Here is a 23,182-nt window from a genome sequence, read left to right on the forward strand (position 1 = left end):
AGGGGGAGCTTCTGAGCTGCGAATCGAACAGAAGCTTATCACCATTCAGGTGGATTCTGAATCCAGAGGAGGCTTAGTGGAGATCATTGAGAGGAATCGATTTCGAAGTTACAATTTGAAGATAGATCTGGGGGGTGTTTCTTGGGCCATTAAAGCCTTGCGACAGGTATGGAGCCAGCATAATGACCGACCTTTCTTCTCTAAATACACAAGTAGTTCAGCAGTTTTTTGGGTTCAGAAATTTAGTAACAAGGGAGGTATCTTTGTTGAGATGTCAAAATGGGAGGCTGGGGTGAAACGCAACAACATCATCATCCCAGCAGGGGTTGATGGTCAGGGATGGCAGGCAATGGCCAAGATGCTGGAACGAATCATCCATGGAGGTATCAGGGTTTCGGATGTTGAAAGGAATGTAAGGTCTACAGATAAAAGAGGCCATAATATAAATGATCAATTTGTATTCAGAAGCCGTAAGGGAAATTCAGAAGGAAATAGGTTTACTCTCCAAAAAACAGGGGCAAACAGAGTAGCCTCATACGCTGATGTGCTTAAGTCCCGATCAAATGTTTCGGATGGCAATGATTTCTTTTTGGAGATGCGCGAGGTGGTGGTCTGTACTAGAACTGACTTCTTCGATGACTGGGCTCAGATTGAAAAGGAATTAAATCGATTGTTTAAAACCTCAATTGTTTTGAGACCTTTTCAATTAAATAAGGCTTTATTTTTTGCAAAGAGTTCTGAGGAAGCTGATTACTATGGTGAACAAGGAGTGTGCTTTTTTCATAAAAGTATTGCTGTGAGACTGGATAGGTGGTCGGAGGAGGTATTCAGTAAGGATGCTGTCATCGCTTCAAATGGAGGTTGGATATCTGTCTGTGATCTGCCTTTTAATTTCTGGAAGAACTGAGTTTTTGAGTGGATTGGGTCAAAAAGTGGTGGGCTGATTGAGGTAGATTGCAGAACCAGGAATTTTGGAAATCTCTTCGAGGCTCGATTGAAGGTTAGAGGGTATGGAAATGGGTAAAACTCCATGTTCAGTTCGATGGGATCTTGGTGGTTGTGCGTTTGAAGGCTCTGTCAAAGCCCGTCGGAAGAATGGAGGTACATCGGCGATGGAGTTTTTCAGGTGAACCCAGAGCCGGAGAAGGGGAAGACGAGGAGCCTCAGGGGACAAGCTCGACACGTGGCACGAAGAAGATGAGAAGGCAGTTGGGTGACACGCTCGAGGAGGGTGAAGATAATGGAGGAATTGCAAAGGTTGATCGGGGAAGTCGACTTGGGAAGAATAATGTGAATGGGCTTGTCTTCAATTTTAATGGGCCTGGTAATGAAGTGGGCTCAACCCACGAAGTGTTAGTATCAGATAATAGCTACGCTGATGGGCCACAGTTTTCAGTTCCATATGCTTGCCATATTCATAAGGAGAAGGGCCCAATTAATTTTGAAATTTCAACATCTGGGCTGCCTCTTGAAAGGGGCCCAAGTGTTTTTAAAGGCCCTAAGGTCTCTTTTGCCAACCCGATTGAGGTTTCGGGGTTGGGTTTCAAGCGGGTTACAGGGTTCGATGAAGAAGAGGGTCTTCGACGTAGCTCTGCGATGAAGGAGGCCAGTATAGTTACACCATGCGAAGGCTCAGATCAAGTCGATCATGCTATACAAATCTTGTCACCCATTCGCAGAGATATGAGCATAGAGGAGATCCATTTTGGGCTGGCAGATGTTGTCGATAGATCAGTGGGGGATTTACAGGGACTCAATGGGAGGACAGAGACTGGAATTCAGGAATTGATGGAGGTGATAAGGAGCTCGGAAAAGCAGATTAATGAGGTGGATGAGGGTCATTTTGAGATACACGAGGTATTGCAAAATTTGGAGGATTATGGATCATCTGCAAGCTCGGAATCGAAGTCTGAAGGGGAAATTAGTGAGGGTGAGCAAGTAGATAGTGACTGGGATCCCAACCGATTCTTTAATGTTGACTGTACCACTTTGGATGAGGATTTCGGTAAGGTTCCTGAAGCTTTGAATCAGGTCAATTCTTCTGATACCCAAGGTTTACAAGTTTCACCTTTCCAAGAGGGATTACATGCTATTCCAAATTCTTCCTCTTCTGGGGATGGGGTTCGGGATGGGTGGTCTTTGCCTCTTCAGTCCAATTCTTTCTGCCCTGTTCATGATGTTTCTTTAGTTGACACTGTTGTACAAGGGGTTACAATTGATATCCCGAGGGCCACGGTGATGCAATCTACCTTAGTGTCTGAGTCCTTATGTGCAACTATATCTCAAGGTCAGGTGAACGATAATCAGTGTAGGATTTCCAGAAATCATTTTGACAAGGGGGATCAGGGTTTTAGTGGAGAGAAGGATGAAACAGAAAGATGGTTGAACGAGTTGAGCAAGTATGCAACTTGCCCAATTGAGGAGAGTGAGATTCCTCATTTTTTGCAACTATTGCAGGTCATGGGGTTGTCATTAGTTAGAATTAAGGATATGTTTGGGTCGGGTAGGGTGAGTAATAGGCCCACGAGGGGGTCAGCTGTTAGAAAGGAAGGTGATAGTAGTAAAAAGGGGGCTAGGGAATTAAAGAATCTAGCAAGTTCAGTGAATTATGTGAGGAGAAGTGGGGCGGGTAGGGGAGATAAGGTTTCCTTATGAAGATTTTTAGCTGGAATGTTAGGGGTCTGGGCTCTCGGAAAAAGAGGGGTGTTATCAAGGATTTTCTTGGACATCATCAACCGGACATTGTTGTTTTACAGAAAACCAAAGTAGAAGTATGTGAGAGAAGGTTCATGCAAAGCCTTTGGGGGGTTAGACATAGGAGATGGGTGTGTTTGCTTGCAAGTGGTAGATCAGGGGGTGTTTTGATTTTGTGGGATGAGAGAGTTGTTTCTGAGTGTGAAACAATAGTGGGGGAGTTTTCGTTATCAATTAGGTTTAGGAACTTAGATAATTCGGAGTGGTGGTTGACAGGTGTTTATGGCCCTAACAGGCCTTCTAGGAGAAAGGATTTTTGGGAGGAGATAGTTGGATCATTTGGGTTGTGTTCACCAAATTGGTGTGTTGGGGGGGATTTTAATGTGGTTAGAACGGTTTCAGAAAAACTTAATGGGATTAGAACGACTAGGGGGATGAGAAATTTTGACTCGTTCATACGAGAGTGTGAGTTGGTGGATCCTCCTTTGTGTAATACCAGATTTACTTGGTCTAATCTCCAAGAGAATTTGGTGTGCTGTAGACTGGATAGATTTTTATATTCTTCGGGGTGGGATGGGGTTTTTCCCAATTCAAAACAAGAATCGTTGCCTAGAATAGTTTCAGATCATTGTCCTATTGTGCTCGAAAGTTGTCCATTAAAATGGGATCCGACGCCTTTTAGATTTGAGAATATGTGGTTGGAGCATGCATGTTTTAAGCGAAATTTTGAGGAATGGTGGTCCAATGCTAGTTGTCATGGCTGGGAAGGTTTTAAATTTATGAGAAAGTTGAAAATGGTCAAGGAGAAGGTAAAGTGTTGGAATAGGGAGGTGTTTGGGATTTTGGAATCTTCAAAAAAGGAGGTGATGGGTAGAATAGTAGAGTTAAATGATTTGGAGACACGTGGGGTTTTAGTTGAGTCATTGAGAAAGGAAAGATCCGAGTGTAGATTGAAACTGGAGGAGTTGACTTTTAGGGAGCAAATTTATTGGGCTCAAAAAGCAAAAGATCAAATGGTTGAAGGAAAGGCGACGTTAGTTCAAAATTTTTTCACAAGGTTGCAGATAGGAAAAGAAAAAAGAAGTTCATCAAGAGATTAGAATTAAATCCAGGGGTTGTGGAGGACAGGGAGAATCAGATTGTCAGTGGCATTTATGAGTTTTATTCCCAACTTTATTCAAAGGAAGAGATGAGTAGACCGGGGATTGAAGGACTAGAATGGGGAACCATTGATCCAGAAATTGCAATATGGCTTGAAAGGCCTTTTGATGAAACAGAAATTCGAGAGGCGGTTTTTGATTGTGAGAGAGATAAAGCTCCAGGTCCGGATGGTTTTTCTATAGTTGTCTTTCGAGATTGTTGGGAGGTGGTGAAAGGGGATTTGTTGAGAGAGTTTTTGGAATTTTATGAGTCCGGAATTGTTAATTTGAGCTCAAATGCCACATTCATCTGTTTAATTCCTAAGAAAGTCAATGCTGTTAGAATTGGAGATTTTAGGCCTATTAGTTTGGTAACGTCATTGTATAAGATCTTGGGAAAGGTTTTATCAAAAAGACTTAGGATGTCTTTAGGGGATACGGTGTCTAGGGTGCAAGGGGCTTTTGTGAAAGGTAGACAAATTTTAGATGTTGCCTTAGTGGCAAATGAAGTAGTGGAGGAATATAGGAGTTTAGGGAGGGAAGGGCTTATTTTTAAGGTTGATTTTGAGAAGGCATATGACAATGTGGATTGGCAATTTTTAGATTTTGTTATGGATAAGAAAGGATACGGTGGGAGGTGGAGATCTTGGATTAGGGGTTGTTTGTCGACCTGCAATATGTCAGTTATAGTTAATGGGAAACCAGGGGAGTGTTTTAGGGCTTCGAGAGGACTTCGACAAGGGGACCCTCTTTCTCCCTTTTTATTTTGGTGGCGGATATTTTGGATAGGATGGTTGATAGAGCTAAAGAAACAGGTCTTGTAGAGGGGTTGGAGGTGGGGCGGGATAGAGTTAGTGTGACCCATTTACAATATGCGGATGATACTATTTTTTTTCCTACGGGGGATGAAAATCAGATATTCAACTTGTATTCGATCTTGAGAATCTTTGGGCTTATTTCGGGACTCAAGGTTAATTTGGGAAAAAGTAGTGTGGTGGGAATTAATATGTAGCAAGATCAACTTCAAAGTAGGGCATCTTTTTTAGGTTGTGGTATAGAGTCCCTTCCGATTAAGTATTTGGGTCTTCCTTTGGGGGGTAATCCTAGGAGTGAAGCTTTTTGGACTTCAGTAATGGAAAAGATTGGCAAAAGATTGGACGGCTGGAGCAAGGCTTTATTATCTCGAGGGGGAAGGTACACTTTGGTTAAGACTGTTTTGAGCGGAATTCCTATCTATTATTTATCTTTGTTCAAGATTCCGGTTAAGGTGGCAAGGTCAATAGAAAAGTTGATGCGGGATTTTCTTTGGGAAGGTAAGGATGAGGGGAAAAAGGATCATTTGGTGAATTGGGAGGTGGTGTCGCTATCTAAGGAGAAAGGGGGTTTGGCTATCGGTAACATTGTTGCTAGGAACTTGCCCCTTCTTGGCAAGTGGTTATGGAGATTTCCACTGGAGATTGATTCATTATGGCATTTGGTTATTAGAAGCAAATATGGGATTCAGGACAATGGTAGGGATTCACGAGTGGTTTTAAGGGGTAGTTGCCGTGCTCCTTGGAAGTCAATTTCTCTAATTTTCACATGTTGGTCTTGACATCTTTCTGTAAGGGTGGGTAATGGGGAAGTTGTTCGGTTTTGGGAGGATGTTTGGATGGGTCAATCTTCTTTTGCCGCGGATTTTTCGCATCTTTATCAAGTGGCTCGTTCTCATAATTCTTCAATTGCTTCCATGGCTTGCTCTCTCTTAGCTCCAATTGCTTGGAACTTTGATTTTTCTCGAAATCTTAATGATAGGGAGGCTTCACAGTTGGTTTCTTTATTATCTAGAGTTGATCACTTTTCTTTATCTCATCTTTTGGAGGATAAGAGGGTTTGGGCACTTCATTCGTCCGGCATATTTTCTTGCAAGTCTTTTTTTGACTACATCATCGATAATCCTCAAATCCCTCAATTCCCTTTTTGTAAAAAAGTTTGGAAGGCTTGTGTTCCCTTAAAGGTAAAGGTGTTCATGTGGGCCTTGATTCATGGGGGAATTTTGACCAATGATACATTGCAGAAAAGGAGACCAAATCGTCTTTTAAATCCTCAGTGGTGTATTCTGTGTTGTAAGAGCGGGGAATCCGTGGATCACTTATTCTTGCATTGTCCAATAGTTTTGAATCTATGGCATAGATTGTTTCGTGTTGGAAACGGTATGTGGATGGCCCCAAAAAGGAGCGTGCATATGCTCGTAATTGATTTTCATACATTTGGAGGATCGAAGAGAGCCAAAATTTTATGGACTTGTGTGGTCTTTGCAACTTTTTGGGCGCTATGGTGGGAGCGTAATCAGAGGTTGTTTGAAGATAAATTTCGGGAGATGGATTGTTTTATGGGATCATGTTTGTCACTTATCTTCTTTTTGGGCGTCGGGGAACTCTTTATTTAAAGGAGTTCCACTCTTTTTGTTAGCTAGAGATTGGTTAGCGGTGTGTGCTTTGTAAGCTTTTGATTGTTTTTAGTCGGTTAGGAGCTTTTTCTTGTTGTCTTCTCACTGTTTTGTATTCAGAGGATGCCTCATCCTCTTCTCTCCTTTTTCAGTTTTATTAATAAAGCTTCTGTTGTTGTTGATAAAAAAAAAAAAAAAAAAAAAAAAAAAAAAAAAAAAAAAAACAGGTTAGTAAAAGGGAGAAAGAAGTGGAGGGTGGAAGACACACACACTCACACACACTTATTACACAATTGCCCTCGCTCAGAGGGTCCGAAAGAATAATACAGGCCGAATAACAAATCAACTATCCTAGTCCATTAATTATTACAAACCCTTTAATTAATAAATTATTTACAAAAACAGCCTAAATATGAAACTAAAGAGACTGCCGCAGTTCTGTCTCGGAATGCGTGGATGATGCATGCTCGATTTGCTTTGTTCGGAAACCCGATACCATGCCACTGTTGCCTCTGTTTACATTGCCCTGCTCCTCTAAAAATTATGAAAATCCTGAGGTTGCCTCTGAACTGCTCCTTGAGCATTGTGGAATGCCACCGGCCAAGGAATAAGATAACCGGCCATGGGAATATGCTCATCGGCTAAATATTGGGCCATCGGCTGGACAATGATGGTCAGTCGGCACTACAAATGGCCGGCCGGCTATTTCTTCCTGCAGAATCCTGTAGTTGACAGCAGCAGAGGGCAAGCAGTGTATGGCATGGAATTTTCAAGCAAATGTGAGCATGACCATACTCCCTATCATGCAATGGACTCAAGGGAGCGTGGCTCTCGACCCTTAGGCCATCAATTATGCATTTTGATGCATGATGGTCTAAGAGGCCAAGTTTGCCATTCAATGTAAATGCATGCACAAAAGAAATGAATGCCTCATGCCCTATCATATTGAGGCCAAGGACATTGGCGACTGAGGAGTGAGACGTGTTTCGTCACTCTAAGTACGAACACCCTCAAGTTTGGTTTGACACCCCAAACCAAACAAGGTGCAATGCATGTATGCCATATACAATGCAAAGTGATGCAACTCATGCAAGGCAATATGAGCATGCTAAGCTAATGCAACATGACACTACTTACTCATGCAAGCTAAACTAATGCAATATGAACATGTCAAGCATACAACAAGACTATGTGATGCACTTAGCTAAACAATATGCAAACATGCAAACAAGATATAATGCAAGCATGCAACTAATGTAATGCAACATGCATCATGCTAAGCATGCAACTATATACAAGGGTGGTCTTAAACTGAAATGGGAGGCCTCAGCCATGCCCCAAAACAGTGGCCAAAAGTGGTGGAAATGGTGGACAAATGCTCATGCAAACAAGCATACCAAGGGGCCTAAGACTAAGGCATAAAAAGGAACATTCTACTACAACTATCATGACCACTCATGGCATGGACTAAGCAACCAAAAACAGAGTTTTTATGCATCAAAATATGCCCCAAAACCCACCGATATGGCAGCCCAAAGCCTCAAACACATAGGCATACACCAAGGCCCTAACATGGAGCATAAGATCACATCTCTTCAAGGCATTGAAAGGGTAGCAAATGCAAGCATGTAAGCACAAAACATGGACTGAAATGACCTAATAAGTGATTCCAAATCACTAAAATAGCCAAGATAATGCATGCTAATGACTCGCACACCCGATGCCAACATGCTAGAATGCAAAGAGACTATAGAAAGCATGAAAGGCATGACCAAATCAACACCCAACAGACCTCAAACATGATGAAACATGACCAAAAGCTTCACAAAGCTAGGCAAAAACATGCAAGCATGATGGTCTAATGGCAAGATGCACTTTTAGGCAAAATGGGGGAATACAAGGCAAGTAAGTGTATAATGCATGAAATGGGCCATCAATCTGACAAAAAACAGAGGCATATTATGACCTAACAACATCCAAAAACCTTTGAAATGGAGCCAAAGACGACTATTCACGCATGTTACCATTATGAGCCAAAAACATGGACAAAAGAGACACAAAGGGAGAAGGGTGTCCCTCCCCTATGCAAGACCTCAAAACCTTTTCTTGACCACTGAAAATCCTCTGGATTTCAGTGGTGAGAAGACCAACACACGAAGGTATTCAAAGCTCAACCAAAGAAGGCACAAAAGGGCCAAACAAGGCCTAAGAGGGGGAGGTCGACCCCCAACACCAAAATGACCTTAATGAAACATCTTAAGCATGCAAATACAAGACTTTTTTCAGTTATACACAAAGTTCAAAACAACATGCAAAGAGGGGTAAAAGCTAATGCAAGATTGGGGAATATAAAGCAATAGTGTTACCCTTGAAGAACACTTCAAGAATAGCAAGTCCAGCCCCCTTCTTCTGATCAAAACTAGGTCAAAACTTCAAGAACAAACCCTCAACACCTCCAAAGTCGAAGTATGGTGTAATGCTATGTGTCTTAGTGCAAAACTAAGAACAAAACACACTTTTTGGCCTTTAAACACACACAAATGAAGAGAGAGAGGGAGATATAGAGAGAGAGTGGAGTATATATCAAATATATATGTATTATCTCTGGTTTTGCTGAACCTCCTCAAAAGAGGAGGGAGGCCTCCTTATATAGACAAGGCAGAAGGCCTAAGCTTCCAAGAGAAGCTATCAAAAGGGGTCAAGGCTTCCTAAAGAAGCTAAGGCAAAGGGGCCAAGGCTTCCTTAGGAAGCTGAGACAGGTGTCCAAGCTTCTTGAGGAAGCTAAGACAAAGGTCCAAGCTTCCCCAAGAAGCTAGACCAAAAGGGTGCAAAGGGTGCAAATTCCTCCATACACGTGTATGGAGGGCATGTCCGTGCACTCCAACTGGCACAGCTGGCATGCATAATGCCTGAAAAAGGTAAAATGGTGGTACCGGCCAGAAAAGGAGACCACCGGCCAAATGCATGGTCGGCCGACCACACAAAATGCCGATACACCTCAGATAAGTGCCGACCGACCAAACATTTGGTCGGTAGGAAAAAGGAAAGGCTGGTGGCTTTATGCCACGGCCGGTGGGTTTCAGGGGTGGCTAACAAGCCTCTTCCCACGCTCAGAAGCACAAAACACAAGTCCCTGGTGTAAAACCAAGCACAGAATAGGCAAGTTAAGAGATTTTGAGGCAAGGTGCGCGGCCGAGGCCTCCGGGAACTCAAAACGAACACGAACATGGATGATCACCGAGCGTTCGAACGGTGATGTCCAAGTCTTGAGGACGGTCAAAAATGGGGTGTCTATAGTGGTGCAAAAATTAAAGATTTGTTTATTTCATAGTTCTCATTTTGGTATGATGGATTTTTTTTTTGTTTTTTTTTTCGAATCCTCTTTTGCTCTAGTTACTTGATAATATAGGAGAGCTCAATTTTTGTGCTGAGCCAATATAATACATTTTGAATTTTTTGAAAATTTTGAACCTCATACCTTATATACAAAGGTCGTTTCTTAGAAAAAAAAGAAAAGAAAAAAAGAAAAGAAAAATATTGAGATTGAAAGGTGAATACCTTACTCCGCTCCTAGAACTTTTTTCTTCTTCATGATCAAGCATAAAACTCTGGACCCCTCTTTCTCGTGTTCCTAGTAGTACTTGAACCACATTTCCCATTTGATACTTCGTGGCATGTCTTTAGCTTTTGATATTGTTGTTTCTTAGTTATGGGCAAAGTTTCAAAAAGCGGTGCAATGTAATGGTTGCGGTCTCAGGCGCCACCCGTTATGCCCACTTTTGCGGTGTGACAGAAAATTGCACGTGTAACTGCTGTAACGGTAGAGTAACAGTCTTAATGTCCCATTAAGGTGCAGGTAAGCCTCTAAATAGGCTTGGTTTGGAAAAAAAACAAAGTTTTCAGGGCCCTTCAAACATCCTTGGTTTGGAAAAACAAAGTTTTTAGAGCCCTTCAACCAAAAATTATTGACATACCTCAGAATCCTCAGATGTATTATCTATAGCCTTATTTTTATCTTTGAAAGGTTTGAACAACTTTAGAATCTCGGATCAAGAGAGGGAGAGGGTTCCAAACCTGTAGATGACCTTAGAGGCCCTAGTGGGCTTTGACTTGCATGGTCAGTGGGAGATAGAGTGAGATTGACAAAGCCTGAAAGGAAAGGAGAGAAGACGAGAGACAACAGGATGCCATCGCCATTGATGGGGTCACCTCATCAGGGAGCTTTAGCTTCTAGATATTTCTTTTAACCTTCTCTTTTATTGACTATCTTTTGATATGATCTGGAAGAGTGCTGTCTTTTGATATGCTTTAGAGTGATGTTCTCTAGATAGATGATAGAGATGTTATACACTATCTATAACAGTCATTAATATCTATTGTGTGGGTAATTTTCTGATCACACTGCCCGCCTAGTAATCAGCTGGGAAAGCATTGGCAGAATAGATGGCTCCAGTTAACCTGCAACAGAAAGAAAAGGCTCCGGCGGTGCCTCTTCCACCCGGGGGCACTCCGACGATCAAGTCAGTATATCTCTCAAAGATAATCAAGTGCTAAACTTACTACTCAAAGCATAAACTTGCGTACCTTAGACCCACGGGGGTGTCTCTCTTTTATAGTTACCTTAATCCTAGTCCCACTAGAAGCCTGACTTCTATGAACTCCAACTCAGTACTTACTTTGGACTCCTCAAGAGATAAAGATAAACTCTCTAAGAGATTTATCCTCATCTTGACTAAGTCTTCTCTTCATTTTAGGACTCTGATCCCTTATCCGTTTATCTCGGATTCCGATATCTTCGGAGATAACCTCGGCCTTGCCGAGATCACCTCGGCGTCACGACCAGGACACGTGGCACCTCGGCTGACACGTCGGCGTCACCTTGCCACGTGTTGGTACTCAGAAAATATATCCCCACATCTACAATTCTGTTTCTACTTTTATTTATTATTTACATAAATTGTCATTTATCAGCCAATTTTTTTCCTATACAATTTATTTAATGTGATTACATTAAATATGAAATTATAAATATAAAAACACTGCTAGTATTTTTGTTTATTGTATGATTATGAACATTGCCTTTATTTTTTAATTTTTTTTTTAAATTTTAGATTAGATCGTTATTTTTATTTATTTAGTGAATTGAGTTTAGTTTATGAACATTAAGTGGGATGTTTGCATAATTTTATGGATGTCTTCAAATCATTCTCTTTTTAATCCAAGATTCAACATATAATTTTGTACACATTTAAATGTGAAATTGATTTTTTTTTTAACCAAATGTAATTTTGTGATATATAAAATCATTGATTATTGAAAAAATGTATTTATAGTAATTGGAAGATATTATTACAATATGGCATATATTGTATAATACTTTAAAAAAAACAAAATTTGTCAAAATCTATTTTAAATCTCAATAAATGTGATTCTGAAATAAAACAAGTGTATTGGTCAATTTTCTTTCAATTGCATGAAGAAAAAAAATAAATTCATGGTTCTAGTTGCTGCAACCATTACACTACGGCCGTAACACGCTGCCACGTCACTGCCATCACAGCCGTTACGGTAGCTGCAACCATTATTTGAAACCTTGGTTTCCATAGATGGGATCATTTGACTCTACAATTCATTGTATATATAAATTTGTTGTGCATCTCTTTTTTTTTTGAATGAGGTCTTCATTTCTTATGAAAAAATATCCCCTGAAATTATTAAGTATAAGCTTCACAATGACGATCAGGCCATTCTTTGTTTCGCAAAAATCAAACACTATTCCCTTTTATTTTTATATTTTCTCTCTCAGAATTCTCTCTTATGTTGCAATCTACTTGTAATATGTTTATGAGGACTCTGTTGTGGTTGCATTAGTGGCTTGTGATTTGCAGCTCATCTAGTAACATGTTTTATTTTTTCATTTTATTTACCCTTCTCTGGCAGAAAGCAGGGAAATTAGGGTCAATATTGGACAACTTTTACAAGGGGTTGTCAAAAGCGTCGACAAAACTCGTAAAGTAGTTTATCTGAGTTCTGACCCTGATGTGGTGTCTAAATGTGTGGTATGCCTTGTCATTGATTAGTATTCTTTTATTGTTAATTGTCCTGTTCTCAAGCAATTTATTTTGTTGTTTAACACTTCAATTTGTACTTCTATACAGACCAAGGAGCTTAAAGGCATTTCAATTGATCTTCTCATTCCGGGCATGATGGTTAATGCACGTGTACAATCAACCCTTGAAAACGGAATCATGTTATCATTCCTTACGTACTTTACGGGAACTGTGAGTTTGTAGTGTCTGTCATATTTTTGCAGCAATAAGATCATGATTTAACAGGTTATAAATTTGTTCAATTTAACTGCCTGCCACCGTGATCTTTCATTTCATATCTTTACAGGTTGACATATTTCACTTGCAAAAAGCATTCCCTACTTCAAATTGGAAAGATGATTACAATCAAAATAAGAAGGTTTGGGCACTTTCTCACCCATTTTTTTTGTAGCTCTGGTGTAGAAATCTATAATAGGATTCTTTGCCCCCCTTTATCTAAGCCATTTATTGCTGTTGTCATTTGGTGTATCTGAGCTTAAGGCCTAAGGTGTTCATGGGTGTGTACTTTTTGTCATAAGTTTAGGTCTTGAGATTTATTTTGGATTCGAAGTTTCCCCTTTTAGAAGTTTGGGACAAGTTTGCAAAGTGTTCAAGAACAATAATGAGACTTTAGACATCTGGTAAACATTGATATCATCTTTTTGGAGTGACAAGGTCAGCACAAAGACTACTGTAATTCCTAGTACAAGCGGTTGACAACAATTTCTTTTTCCAGTAAAGCATGTTAGGCTGGAATGTAATTATGTTTTGATAGTTTTGTTAATGTGAATTATGTGACATGTCCTTGCAACTCAAAACTTAGGTTAAAATCAATACTTCAATTGCATCATATGAATCTTGAACTTACTGCAATAAAATGTTTTAATTTCATGTGTAGGAAAAGATAAGATTTGTGGACACAGGTGAAATCAGAGAATGCTATAGTGAATGATATAATATGTAGTTTATTTGAAGTGACAGTATTTTGTGCTTTGCACCACATAGATACTTATATTGGAAGGCTTCAAGAGATAATTAATTACACACTTATTGATTGTAAATTATATGATTGTACATCGACAATCCATTTTTTTATGGTGAAGCTAAATGTTCACACATTAAATACAAGAGCCATTGTAAATATTAGAGTCTTAGACTCCAACCTAAGAAGCACAATAACGGACACAAACACTGGCAAGGGATATGGTGATTTAAAAAAAATGAGGACATGGGCATTGCAGGGATATGACAATAAAAACATATTATTTTTTATACATTTTTATTTGCTATGAAGATTAATATTAATCTCCACAAACAATCAAAATTAACAAAAACTAACCGTAATTCAATATATATTATATATAACTAGATTTAAATAATGAATAGATAATCCATAAAAATATCCATCAAAAGCAGTAAAGAAGAGGGGGAAAAAACTACTTGGCATGTCCCCGAAGTGTCCTCAGCCTGGCCTTGAAAAACAAATTAATTAAATAAGGTGACACATCAGCTGGTGTGTCCCGTACGTGTCCACCATGTCCCTGGCGTGTTCGACATTGCTACGGCACTTGTGTTGGAGTGTTTGTGCTTCATATCATAACTGGTGCTTTATAAATATAGAAGTTTCGATGGATCAAAGCATCATAAGAGGGAATTGGCCTTATTGGAGTGATTTGTTCTCTTGCTGATTTACCTTCACTGAGATTTGTTTAAATTGCTCTTTGCAGGGATTCTATAATTTTATTTGCTTTTGTTTCTTGTGCTAGAAATATAAAATTTAATCCATTGATAGTTTTCCAGCCATGGTCTCTAAAGCCATTAATTCTTTCTCAAATTTTGATGAGTCTTCATTTTTGTTTTTTTACTAATATCTTTTACCTGGGATTAGGTCAATGCTCGGATATTATTCATTGATCCCTTCACTAGAGCTGTTGGTTTGACTCTGAATCCTCACCTTGTCCATAACAAGGCTCCACCTTTTGTAAGTTTAGTACTTCTGATAATTCTGAGCTTTCTCCTTGAATATACCAAGTTGCAAGAACATTGATTGCAATCAGAGATCATTTATTTTGTGCTGTTATTTATTAAATGTTGCTTGGAGTGAATGTGATCTAGTACTTCTTAGTTCTTATATGTTCAGATTCTAAATATGATTTGGGTTGTTTCGAATTAACAGTTGAACCCTGTGCATAGGAAAAAGGTACAATTAACATGCGTGAGGCCAAGCTTCAGCTTGTGCATTCTTTTGGGCTCAAGCTTGGTACTTTTGGTTTTGAGACTTGGTTTATTACGCTTTTCCATTGTGCATTAAAAGAATTTTTTTCACTGGACAAGTTGAACAGTTTTATTAAAATCCATTTGTACATGGGGTCACCAGAATGAAGCAAAATAGTAAAAGCGTGCTTTGTACACAAAAGACTTGAAAATCTCTAGGACAGGTTTACGATTGTAGCATGCATATGCTAGTTAACTTACCTAAGCATACTTTAGCTTCGCTTATTGGCTCTTGTGCCTAAAGGGATTTGGTGCTGCTCAGGCTTCACTGACAATTCTCTTTGTTTCTGCCGATATCTTTTGTTTTCCTTCTTCTTTTGCATTCTATCTGATATATATATATATATATATATTATGTACCAGTTGAATGTGTTTTGGAATAGCAAAATTGATATACAATTTGCTCAGTTATGGAGTTCATTTTTTGGGTCCATTATGCAGCTTGTTAAAACTGGAGATATCTTTGACCATTCAAAAGTAATCAGGGTGGATAGAGGATTCGGTCTTCTACTTGAGGTCCCTACTTCTCCAATCCCAACTCCAGCATATGTCAGTGTAAGTTCATCCTGGCATCTTAAGTTGTAGTGGTGATCTTGATTTTATTCAGCTGGGCTACTGATTTTGTAATGGTAATATTTAATTTATGAGATTCATAGGTATCTGATGTCGCTGACAAGGATGTTAGGAAATTGGAAAAAAACTTCAAGCAAGGGAGCCATGTTCGTGCTCGGATTCTTGGATTTAGGCACTTGGAAGGGCTCGCTATGGGTGTTTTAAAGGTCACTTTTATATCTTCCATTGAATTCTATTTGAGGTTGAATATTCTAGGTTGAACTATATTTTAGTTTAGGTTGTTATTGTGGTGCTTTTGATGGTTGGACTCTTTTGTGTGTGCTTTTGATGGTTGGACTCTTTTGTGTGTGCTTTTGTACTGGTTACATTATATGTACGTACACAAGTAAATTTCCTCCGGGACTTCATTACCATTTATGATGTTTTTATTTGTTTTACAAGAAAAGTTACATTTTTAAGACAAGAAGCTGTAATTTTTGGCCTCAGTTTGATGAACTAATTTTTAAAAGAACTTCAACATATATTTTGTTGTGGCGTTGGTTTGAGTCACGAGAATTAGCCTCTCTGCTAAAAAACCACTATAGAAAAAGAGTGGAGGGATGGCTGCCTGCCTACCTAGTACCTCTCCAAGACTCCGCTGTAATGCACTGGATACAACCTTTGTTTTCAGTTAGCATTGTGCGTTGGGTTCTTATTGGATAGCACGTCCCCATTTCTTCCACATGGTGAAGGAACATTGTTGGGAAAAAAACAGAAGATTTGTAGGTTTTTTTTTTTTTTTTTTTTTTTTAAATTTTTTATTAACATATACCCTCTTTGAAGGTCTTTTGGGCTTTCAAAAATTTCTTGTTAACAGTTTGTTTATTGCCTTTGTTTTAGGTAACCCAGCAAGGCATGTGTACTAATGTTTTGTGTGCATTACATGTGCACCAGGGTCTCTATAAAACTTTATTTGTACTTATAGAAAGATAGTCTACTTAGAAGTAGTGTTACTAGAAAATGCCAACACCTTAGCGACGTTTTGGAATGCACGTTCTGAAACATGGTACACTTTCGTTCCAAAATGGTGAATTTAGTGATCCCATAATTTGTTTCTATGTTTTTTATTAAAAGGTCTACTTAATAGGGAAAACTTAAATATAATGAACTAAAATTGAGATGGAATGGAGTTTTGGATTATGAAAATGTAAAACAATGGGCTTTAATATTCATACAAGTGTGTTGTTGAATCATTAATTTGAAGAAAAATAAACTATAATATATTGGATATTAAATTAAGAAGTCCACCTCTATCGTACCAGATTTTAGAGCATGTGGTGTATTACGTTCCCGTTCCCATTCCTCGTACTAGAATGATCCAGATTCTTGGTAACATAACTTAGAAGGTTAAATTCCATTTCTCTAGTGTTGAATGGATTCATAGGATATTTTGTTTGTATAAAGAGTGCCACTTGATTGGGATCTTGGAAGTATTAATGTATTTTATTTAGTGATTTCATACCCTATCATGATTATATCTCTAAGTACATTTTTCTCATTGATGCTCAATTTTGTATCCACATAAAGCTTTGGTTCATCTGTTGATTTAATCCCATCCCTTTCAATATACACCTTTCTTAGTCCACCAAATCATATTGCACACTGTCTACAGCATCATTCTTTAATATATAGTTTTCCTGTTGATTGGGTGCTGTTATTGATTGATTTGCAAAAATGTTTTAGCAAGATATGTTCTGATTTAAGGCTTTTTGATGTGCTTCTTCTAGTAATGAATTTTCTCTAATGCAAAAGAAATGATTGTTTTGGCTTACAAATTGCCATGTTATTGCTGAAATGTTAATATAAATAGCGGACTGGTTGGAATATATTAAGGGGATTTATATGGTTAAGTGTGAAAAAATGGTGTTTTTGCTTCCTCAATGTTACTAATGAATATGTGGCTTATCTGGTTGCATACATTCTTGTCCTTGCGTTTTTCTTTTAAGCAGAGTAGTGCCTTTGAAGGTTCAGTTTTCACTCACTCCGATGTGAAGCCTGGCATGGTGGTAAGAGCTAAAGTAACTGTTGTGGACAATTTTGGGGCCATTGTTCAATTTCCCAGTGGTGTCAAGGCACTTTGTCCCCTTCGACATATGTCAGAGTTTGAAATAGCAAAGCCTAGAAAAAAGTTTCAGGTTATTTTTAAGCAACATGTCCTCTTAAAGATGCTTTTATTACTGCATTTTTTCTGTGGGTAGTTTGCACCAGTTCATGATGTATATTGAGAGCAGAAATACTTTTTGTTTGTTTGTTTGTTTGTTTGTTTTTTTCCATCCTGTTAAAAGAGATGATTCTTTTTCTTGTCAGTTACTTTGTTTAATGTTATCTTTGGTAATTTCTGTGCAGGTTGGAGCTGAACTACAGTTCCGTGTGCTTGGATGCAAGTCCAAGAGAATCACTGTTACTCACAAGAAAACACTAGTATGCTTTTCCAGACTTACCATGAACAATCTTATAAACTTTAAAGAACTCCTTTAAAACTTAAATTAGATGTTCAAACCCTTTTATTGGATTGGTCCTGTTTTAAAATCTATGAATGGAATGATTGAAATTGATCAAATTTGTAATTCCAAGCTTGCCTTGTTGCACTAGAGAAGTGTCTAGCCGGTAGAAAATAATTCCTCTGCTAAACCCAAATAAGTTGTATGAGGTCTTAATCATTATTGATTTGTGAATGATGCTACTCGTGTTTTTTCTGAGGTAATAAGACATTCACTGTTATTTGGTGTTTAAAATCACATTTTGATGTATCTATGTCCCTATCAATGAACTAGTGCACTGGGATTGTGAAACTTGTTAAAATTATGCTTTTGGTTTACGGAGTTTTTATGAAAGAAACCTTATATGCCTTTGAGGAATAACTCTATTGTTGTAAATTTGACTTGGTTGGTTTGTGTTCCTCTCTGCTGCATCTTAGCAATTCTTTTGTTCTCTTTGTCAACCATTACCAAATGGGTACATACAGGTTCACGTTGTATTAGAGAATGTGTTGAGGGGCCACACATAAGTAACATCCCTTGTATAATCAAATAAAATACAAAGAAAGAAAACAAGAAAAAGTATAGAAAATAGATCTAATACCCCCAACATCTAAAAAAAAAATTCTCTTAGTCCCTGAATTGCCTCAATAACACGCCATTTCCACAAATGGTGTTTTTTTTCTCTTTTGTGATTTCCATCCGGTTTTCGAATAACCCCATAAAATTTAATTTCCAGATATACTTTTTCTTAAATTGTCTCATGAATTCATCCAGGAAAACAGAAAGGCAGTAATATGCTTCTTTGGAAAACCTGTCCTCCAACATGGGACTGCTTCGTACCCTTTAGAAGACTTCACCTCTTAGCTGAAATCAACCGGACCCCACCCGAACTTTATTCTTTCCCGTCCCTGTTTATCTCACAAGTCACAGCTTACCAAGTATAAATTTTAGTAGCATCTCATGAGTTGAGGGTGGAAAATTCCTCCGTATTGTAGGTGCTACCGTGCTGGAAGTAGAGTTGATAATGTCATCTTATTCTTGAGCATAGCAAGCTTTCTTTGAGACCTTAGGATTTATTTTTGCAACATTTGTTTTTCATGAGCATGAATTTTGTGAATTTTTCAATTATCATAATTTGGGCTGACTGGATTGCTATGAAGTATATGATGTGTGTAGGAGGGGTCACCTTCTCAATTCACCTGTTAGTTATGCAGACTCATATTACATGCTTGTATATCCCTCTTTATTTTAAAGAGTTGCATTTCATTTCAGTCCTCATTTATAAAAGTGAATATTTCAATTTTGAACTCAATTTTTTATTCTTTTCTATGAGTTGGTTTTTGTTGAGATCCTTTGAGTAACTCAATGAGACTTTCCCAACTACCAAGGATCAGCTCGTTGGATTGTTCTTCTTTACTCAGTGTGGCATCAGTTATGTCATTGATTGTTCATTTTCAATTTTTGTTCTTGTTCCCTCAGCAAAAAAAGAAAAATAAATAATAATCACTTGCTGCTACCTGTGCACCTGTATTGGCAGTATTGCACATGGCAAATCATCTGAGGCTGGATTCTATTATCCTGTTTCAATTGGTGTGGTCTGTAATGTGTCCTAAATATTATCATGTCGTATTTGATCTTGTATTGCTAGTTGCTACTAATTTATCCTTATATTGTTCAACGCCTGAATCTAGTCCCCCCATTTAATGAATCTAAATGAGAGAAATTTTGGTTACAGTGTAAGCTATTATTGTAGGTTGCATATTTCAAGAAACATGCTATCAAAATGTAGGAATAAATCTTAGAGTAACAAATTTTACTCCATTTGATACAAAATGCAAAAAAATTTTTTGGGTGCTAACAACCCTCTTCATTTCTGTTAATTTCTGTTATTCAAAATGAAAAATTAAAATAAAATTGCAATACACTCATGTATGATGTTTTGTACATTTTTTTTCTGTATCTTTTCAGTTGAAATCAAAGCTTGGAATTGTTAGTTCATATGCTGATGCTACTGAAGGATTAATAACACATGGATGGATAACCAAGATCGAAAACCATGGATGCTTTGTGCGATTTTACAATGGAGTACAGGGATTTGCCTCAAGGTTAGTATCAGCACCTTTAATTTCAGTTCCAATCACTTTCTTTTGCCTTGAGTGTGAATTGTGGTAATAATGTGATTGTAATTTAATGAATATTGTCTTGCTTATCAAGAAAAAAAAGTAGTGTAATTACATAATGATGGTCTTTAGGCCTCTTCTCTTCTTTGAAATTAGCTATGCTAAACAATATAAAATAGCTGGTTTCTTTTGTTTCCTTTGGCTCCCAACTCCAAAGGTTTTTAGCTCTTATGCTTTTGTTTAACATCAATTTTTTTTTGCATGAATATGATTTTAGTAGTTGTCAAATAAAGCTATGGTTTTTGTCTAAGAGATGTGGAATCTAAATAATTAGTGGGTTCTATTTAGACTTTAGTTATGGCATAAGCCCGATTAACTTATTGACTTTGGGGGTTTGGATGATTTGACAACTTCTTGAGTCTCTAAATAGATATGATGTATTTATTTGGACTCTGCATTTTCTTCATTAAAATTCTTCAATTTTTTGAATGAGCAAACTATACCACGCTTGGCAAAAGTTACATTACATATATTTGGAAAACCAGATTGGTTCCATAGCGCAAAACAAAACATGCTATGACTCTTTACTTTTTTATAATCTGTTGCGAATATCCTTGTCCTGTTAGAGGCCATGGAGGGTGATGTGTCAATTTTAATTACTTGCAAGTGTATGGACCGTACAATAGTATAGTTTAATGAATGCGAGGTTGAACCCACAAACACTAATGATTTTTGCAACAACTAATCAATTTCAAATTAAATAGATCCTAATGTAGTGAACAAATTTTGGTGTGATTGAAATTAATTCTAAATATGCAATGAAAAAATAATTAAATAAATATAGAAATAATGGAATTGAAGAATAAATTAATCTGATGAATAGAACTAAGGTTTCAAAATCCACACTCAAGCATGCATAATAATTAATAACATAATCTGAATGGTTTTTTTTTTGTTTTTTTAATTCTCTTCACAATAATATGGAAATCAATCTCAATTTTTATGGAAAATAGGATCGTTAAATTCTTTTGAAAATAATTATCTTATGTACGTTCTTCCTCGCCTAAAAGTTAAAAATCTAATCATCTAATGTATCCGTTTGCACAAATCACAGTAGATATCCAATATACGAATTGAACAAGATAATAATCAAGGCAAACTATTAATCAGTAGATTTCAAATCATGAAAGAAACATGATTAAATTCATGTCCAAAATTTACTGAATTAATTACGAAGAGACAAGAATGATTAATTAATTAAATCACAATTCAAGAAAATACAATTAGGTTAATATTTAATTACTATGAAGCATGTGGTTTCATCTTTAACCTTAATTAATAGTTTAGTTACACATTGTTGAAGAAATAATCAAAGTCATAAAAACCCCAAGGGGTTGGTCCGGTGGCAAGGCTTGGGTCTTGGGGTGTGCTTCTTCGAAGGTTCAGGATCGAAACCACTTAGGTACTAACAATTCCTTGGGGCAATTGGACTAGGGGTTAACCCTTGAATTAACTGTGGTGCACTTATGGGAAACTCCTTGCCAATGGCCTGTGCACTCTTGGGGAGTAGTTGGGTTTTGATCTAGACACCCCAGTGCCAATAAAATATATATATATATATATATATATCAAAGTTATAAAACTTACTATTATTGAAGAAGATAATAGCAAAACCCTAGCAATCTTTTTCCTTTTCTCTCTCTCTAAAAAGTCGTCCCCAAATAACAAGGGTTACATGTGTTTACATAAAAGAGAAAACCTAAACCTAATCTAATAATAATAAACTATTATTAAATAAAAATACAATTTGTAATAAAAAAAATTATTCTCCTTGCTGAGGGCCTGGGCACCACTGGGAATTAGTTGGGTTTTGATCCGGACACCCCGGTGCCAATAAAAAAAAATTGTTCTCCTGTGAGTAGTATGGCAAAAGTGGTGCAGTTTGGTTTCTGAAGATATCCACTTGATTCGAGAAATAATTTGGTGCTTTTTGGGTCTTGGTACAATTGGACAATGCCAAATTTGCTAAAAATATAGAATTGGTGTTGCTAGAATGGCTTGAACTAGGAACCTCAAGAATAGAAGCATGAGGGACTTTGACTCTTTAATGAGACTTCAACAAATAGGAGCACGAGGGACTTTGACTCTTTAATAAGAGATTGTGATTTGATTGACCCCTCTTTGTGTAATGCTATATTTACTTGGGTCTAATCTTCAAAAAAATTTGATATGTAGTAGGTTGGATAGGTTCTTAGTTGCTTTGGGATGAGAGGAATTATTTCCTAGTTCAAGGTAGGAGGGTCTTCCAAGAATCGTTTTAGATCATTGTCTGGCGATCATGGAGAGTTGTCCATTAATATGGGGTCCATCACCTTTTAGGTTTGAAAATATGTGCTGGGAACACCATTCTTTTAAGAAAGATTTTGGGGTGTGATGAAATAGTTGTGGATGTCATTCATGGGAGCAAGGTTTGAAAAAGCGGTCGCAACCGTTACGTAACGCCGTTACGTAACAGTTTTGGCGGTTACCGCCACCCGTTATGGCCGCTTTTGCAGTGTGATTGAGATTCACAGGTGTGTCGGCCGTAGCGGTTGCCACGGCGGTCGTAACAGCGCCGTAACAGCCGTAACGGCCTGTTACGCACCGTTATGTAACGGTTCCAAACTGTTTTTTTCAAAAAAACACACAAAAAAAAGCTGAAAATGGGGGAAGAGGGATAGAGAGAAGAGGGAAGATAAAGAGAGAATGGAAGAGCAAGAGATAGAGAGAGAGAAGAGGGAAGATGAAGAATATGTTATTGATTTGTTGAAGCTGTAAGACCTATGCTAGTCTATTCAGCTGCTATCACTCAACCATTTTGTTTGTATGTGTCTATCTATATATTATTTGAAAATAATAATAATAATAATAATTGTCGTCATTATTTATTTGGCTTGGTGAAAATATGTATATTTATATATATATATATATATATTTAGGCATTTATTTATTCCCTTACTTTTGTCATTGTTTATCTTATATATAATAGTTAGTGATTGATTTTTTGTATAATATAAAGTCATTAATTATTAAAATAAAATGTAAAAAACTCAGTTTATAGTGATTTAAAAATATCAAATATATTGGATCATACATAAAAATTTACAAAAATTGATCAATATTTATTTTTAACGCAATAAATATGATCATGGAAAAAAATATGCGTATCGATAAGTTTTTTTCAAATTGTGCGAAAAATAAAAAAATTCACGGTTCCGATTACCGCAACTGTTACACTACGGCCTTTACACCCCGCAACAGCAACCGCGCTACCGCCACTGTTACGGCGACCGTAACCGCTTTTTAG

At 37.6% G+C, this 23,182-nt stretch overlaps 1 protein-coding gene across 12 annotated transcripts in view; it reads left to right on the forward strand.

The window, feature by feature from the left end:
- Positions 1-23,182, forward strand: part of LOC114259240 (rRNA biogenesis protein RRP5) — an 86,575-nt gene that overhangs the window by 15,544 nt on the left and 47,849 nt on the right. For 7 of the 12 annotated variants that reach the window (XM_082912643.1, XM_028199268.2, XM_082912651.1 and 4 more), the window contains 9 exons: positions 12,202-12,320; positions 12,420-12,542; positions 12,658-12,729; positions 14,239-14,331; positions 15,066-15,179; positions 15,281-15,403; positions 17,186-17,371; positions 17,583-17,657; positions 19,685-19,821. In XM_082912643.1, the coding sequence (XP_082768769.1) occupies positions 12,202-12,320; positions 12,420-12,542; positions 12,658-12,729; positions 14,239-14,331; positions 15,066-15,179; positions 15,281-15,403; positions 17,186-17,371; positions 17,583-17,657; positions 19,685-19,821 (1,042 nt within the window). The remainder of the gene's footprint in view (positions 1-12,201; positions 12,321-12,419; positions 12,543-12,657; positions 12,730-14,238; positions 14,332-15,065; positions 15,180-15,280; positions 15,404-17,185; positions 17,372-17,582; positions 17,658-19,684; positions 19,822-23,182) is intronic. The other 5 variants (XM_082912649.1, XM_082912650.1, XM_082912648.1 and 2 more) reach the window with 3 other exon arrangements.

The sequence above is a fragment of the Camellia sinensis genome, unplaced genomic scaffold (assembly GCF_055761805.1).
Source record: "Camellia sinensis isolate YWXY unplaced genomic scaffold, ASM5576180v1 Unanchor4, whole genome shotgun sequence".
Lineage (NCBI taxonomy): Eukaryota > Viridiplantae > Streptophyta > Magnoliopsida > Ericales > Theaceae > Camellia > Camellia sinensis.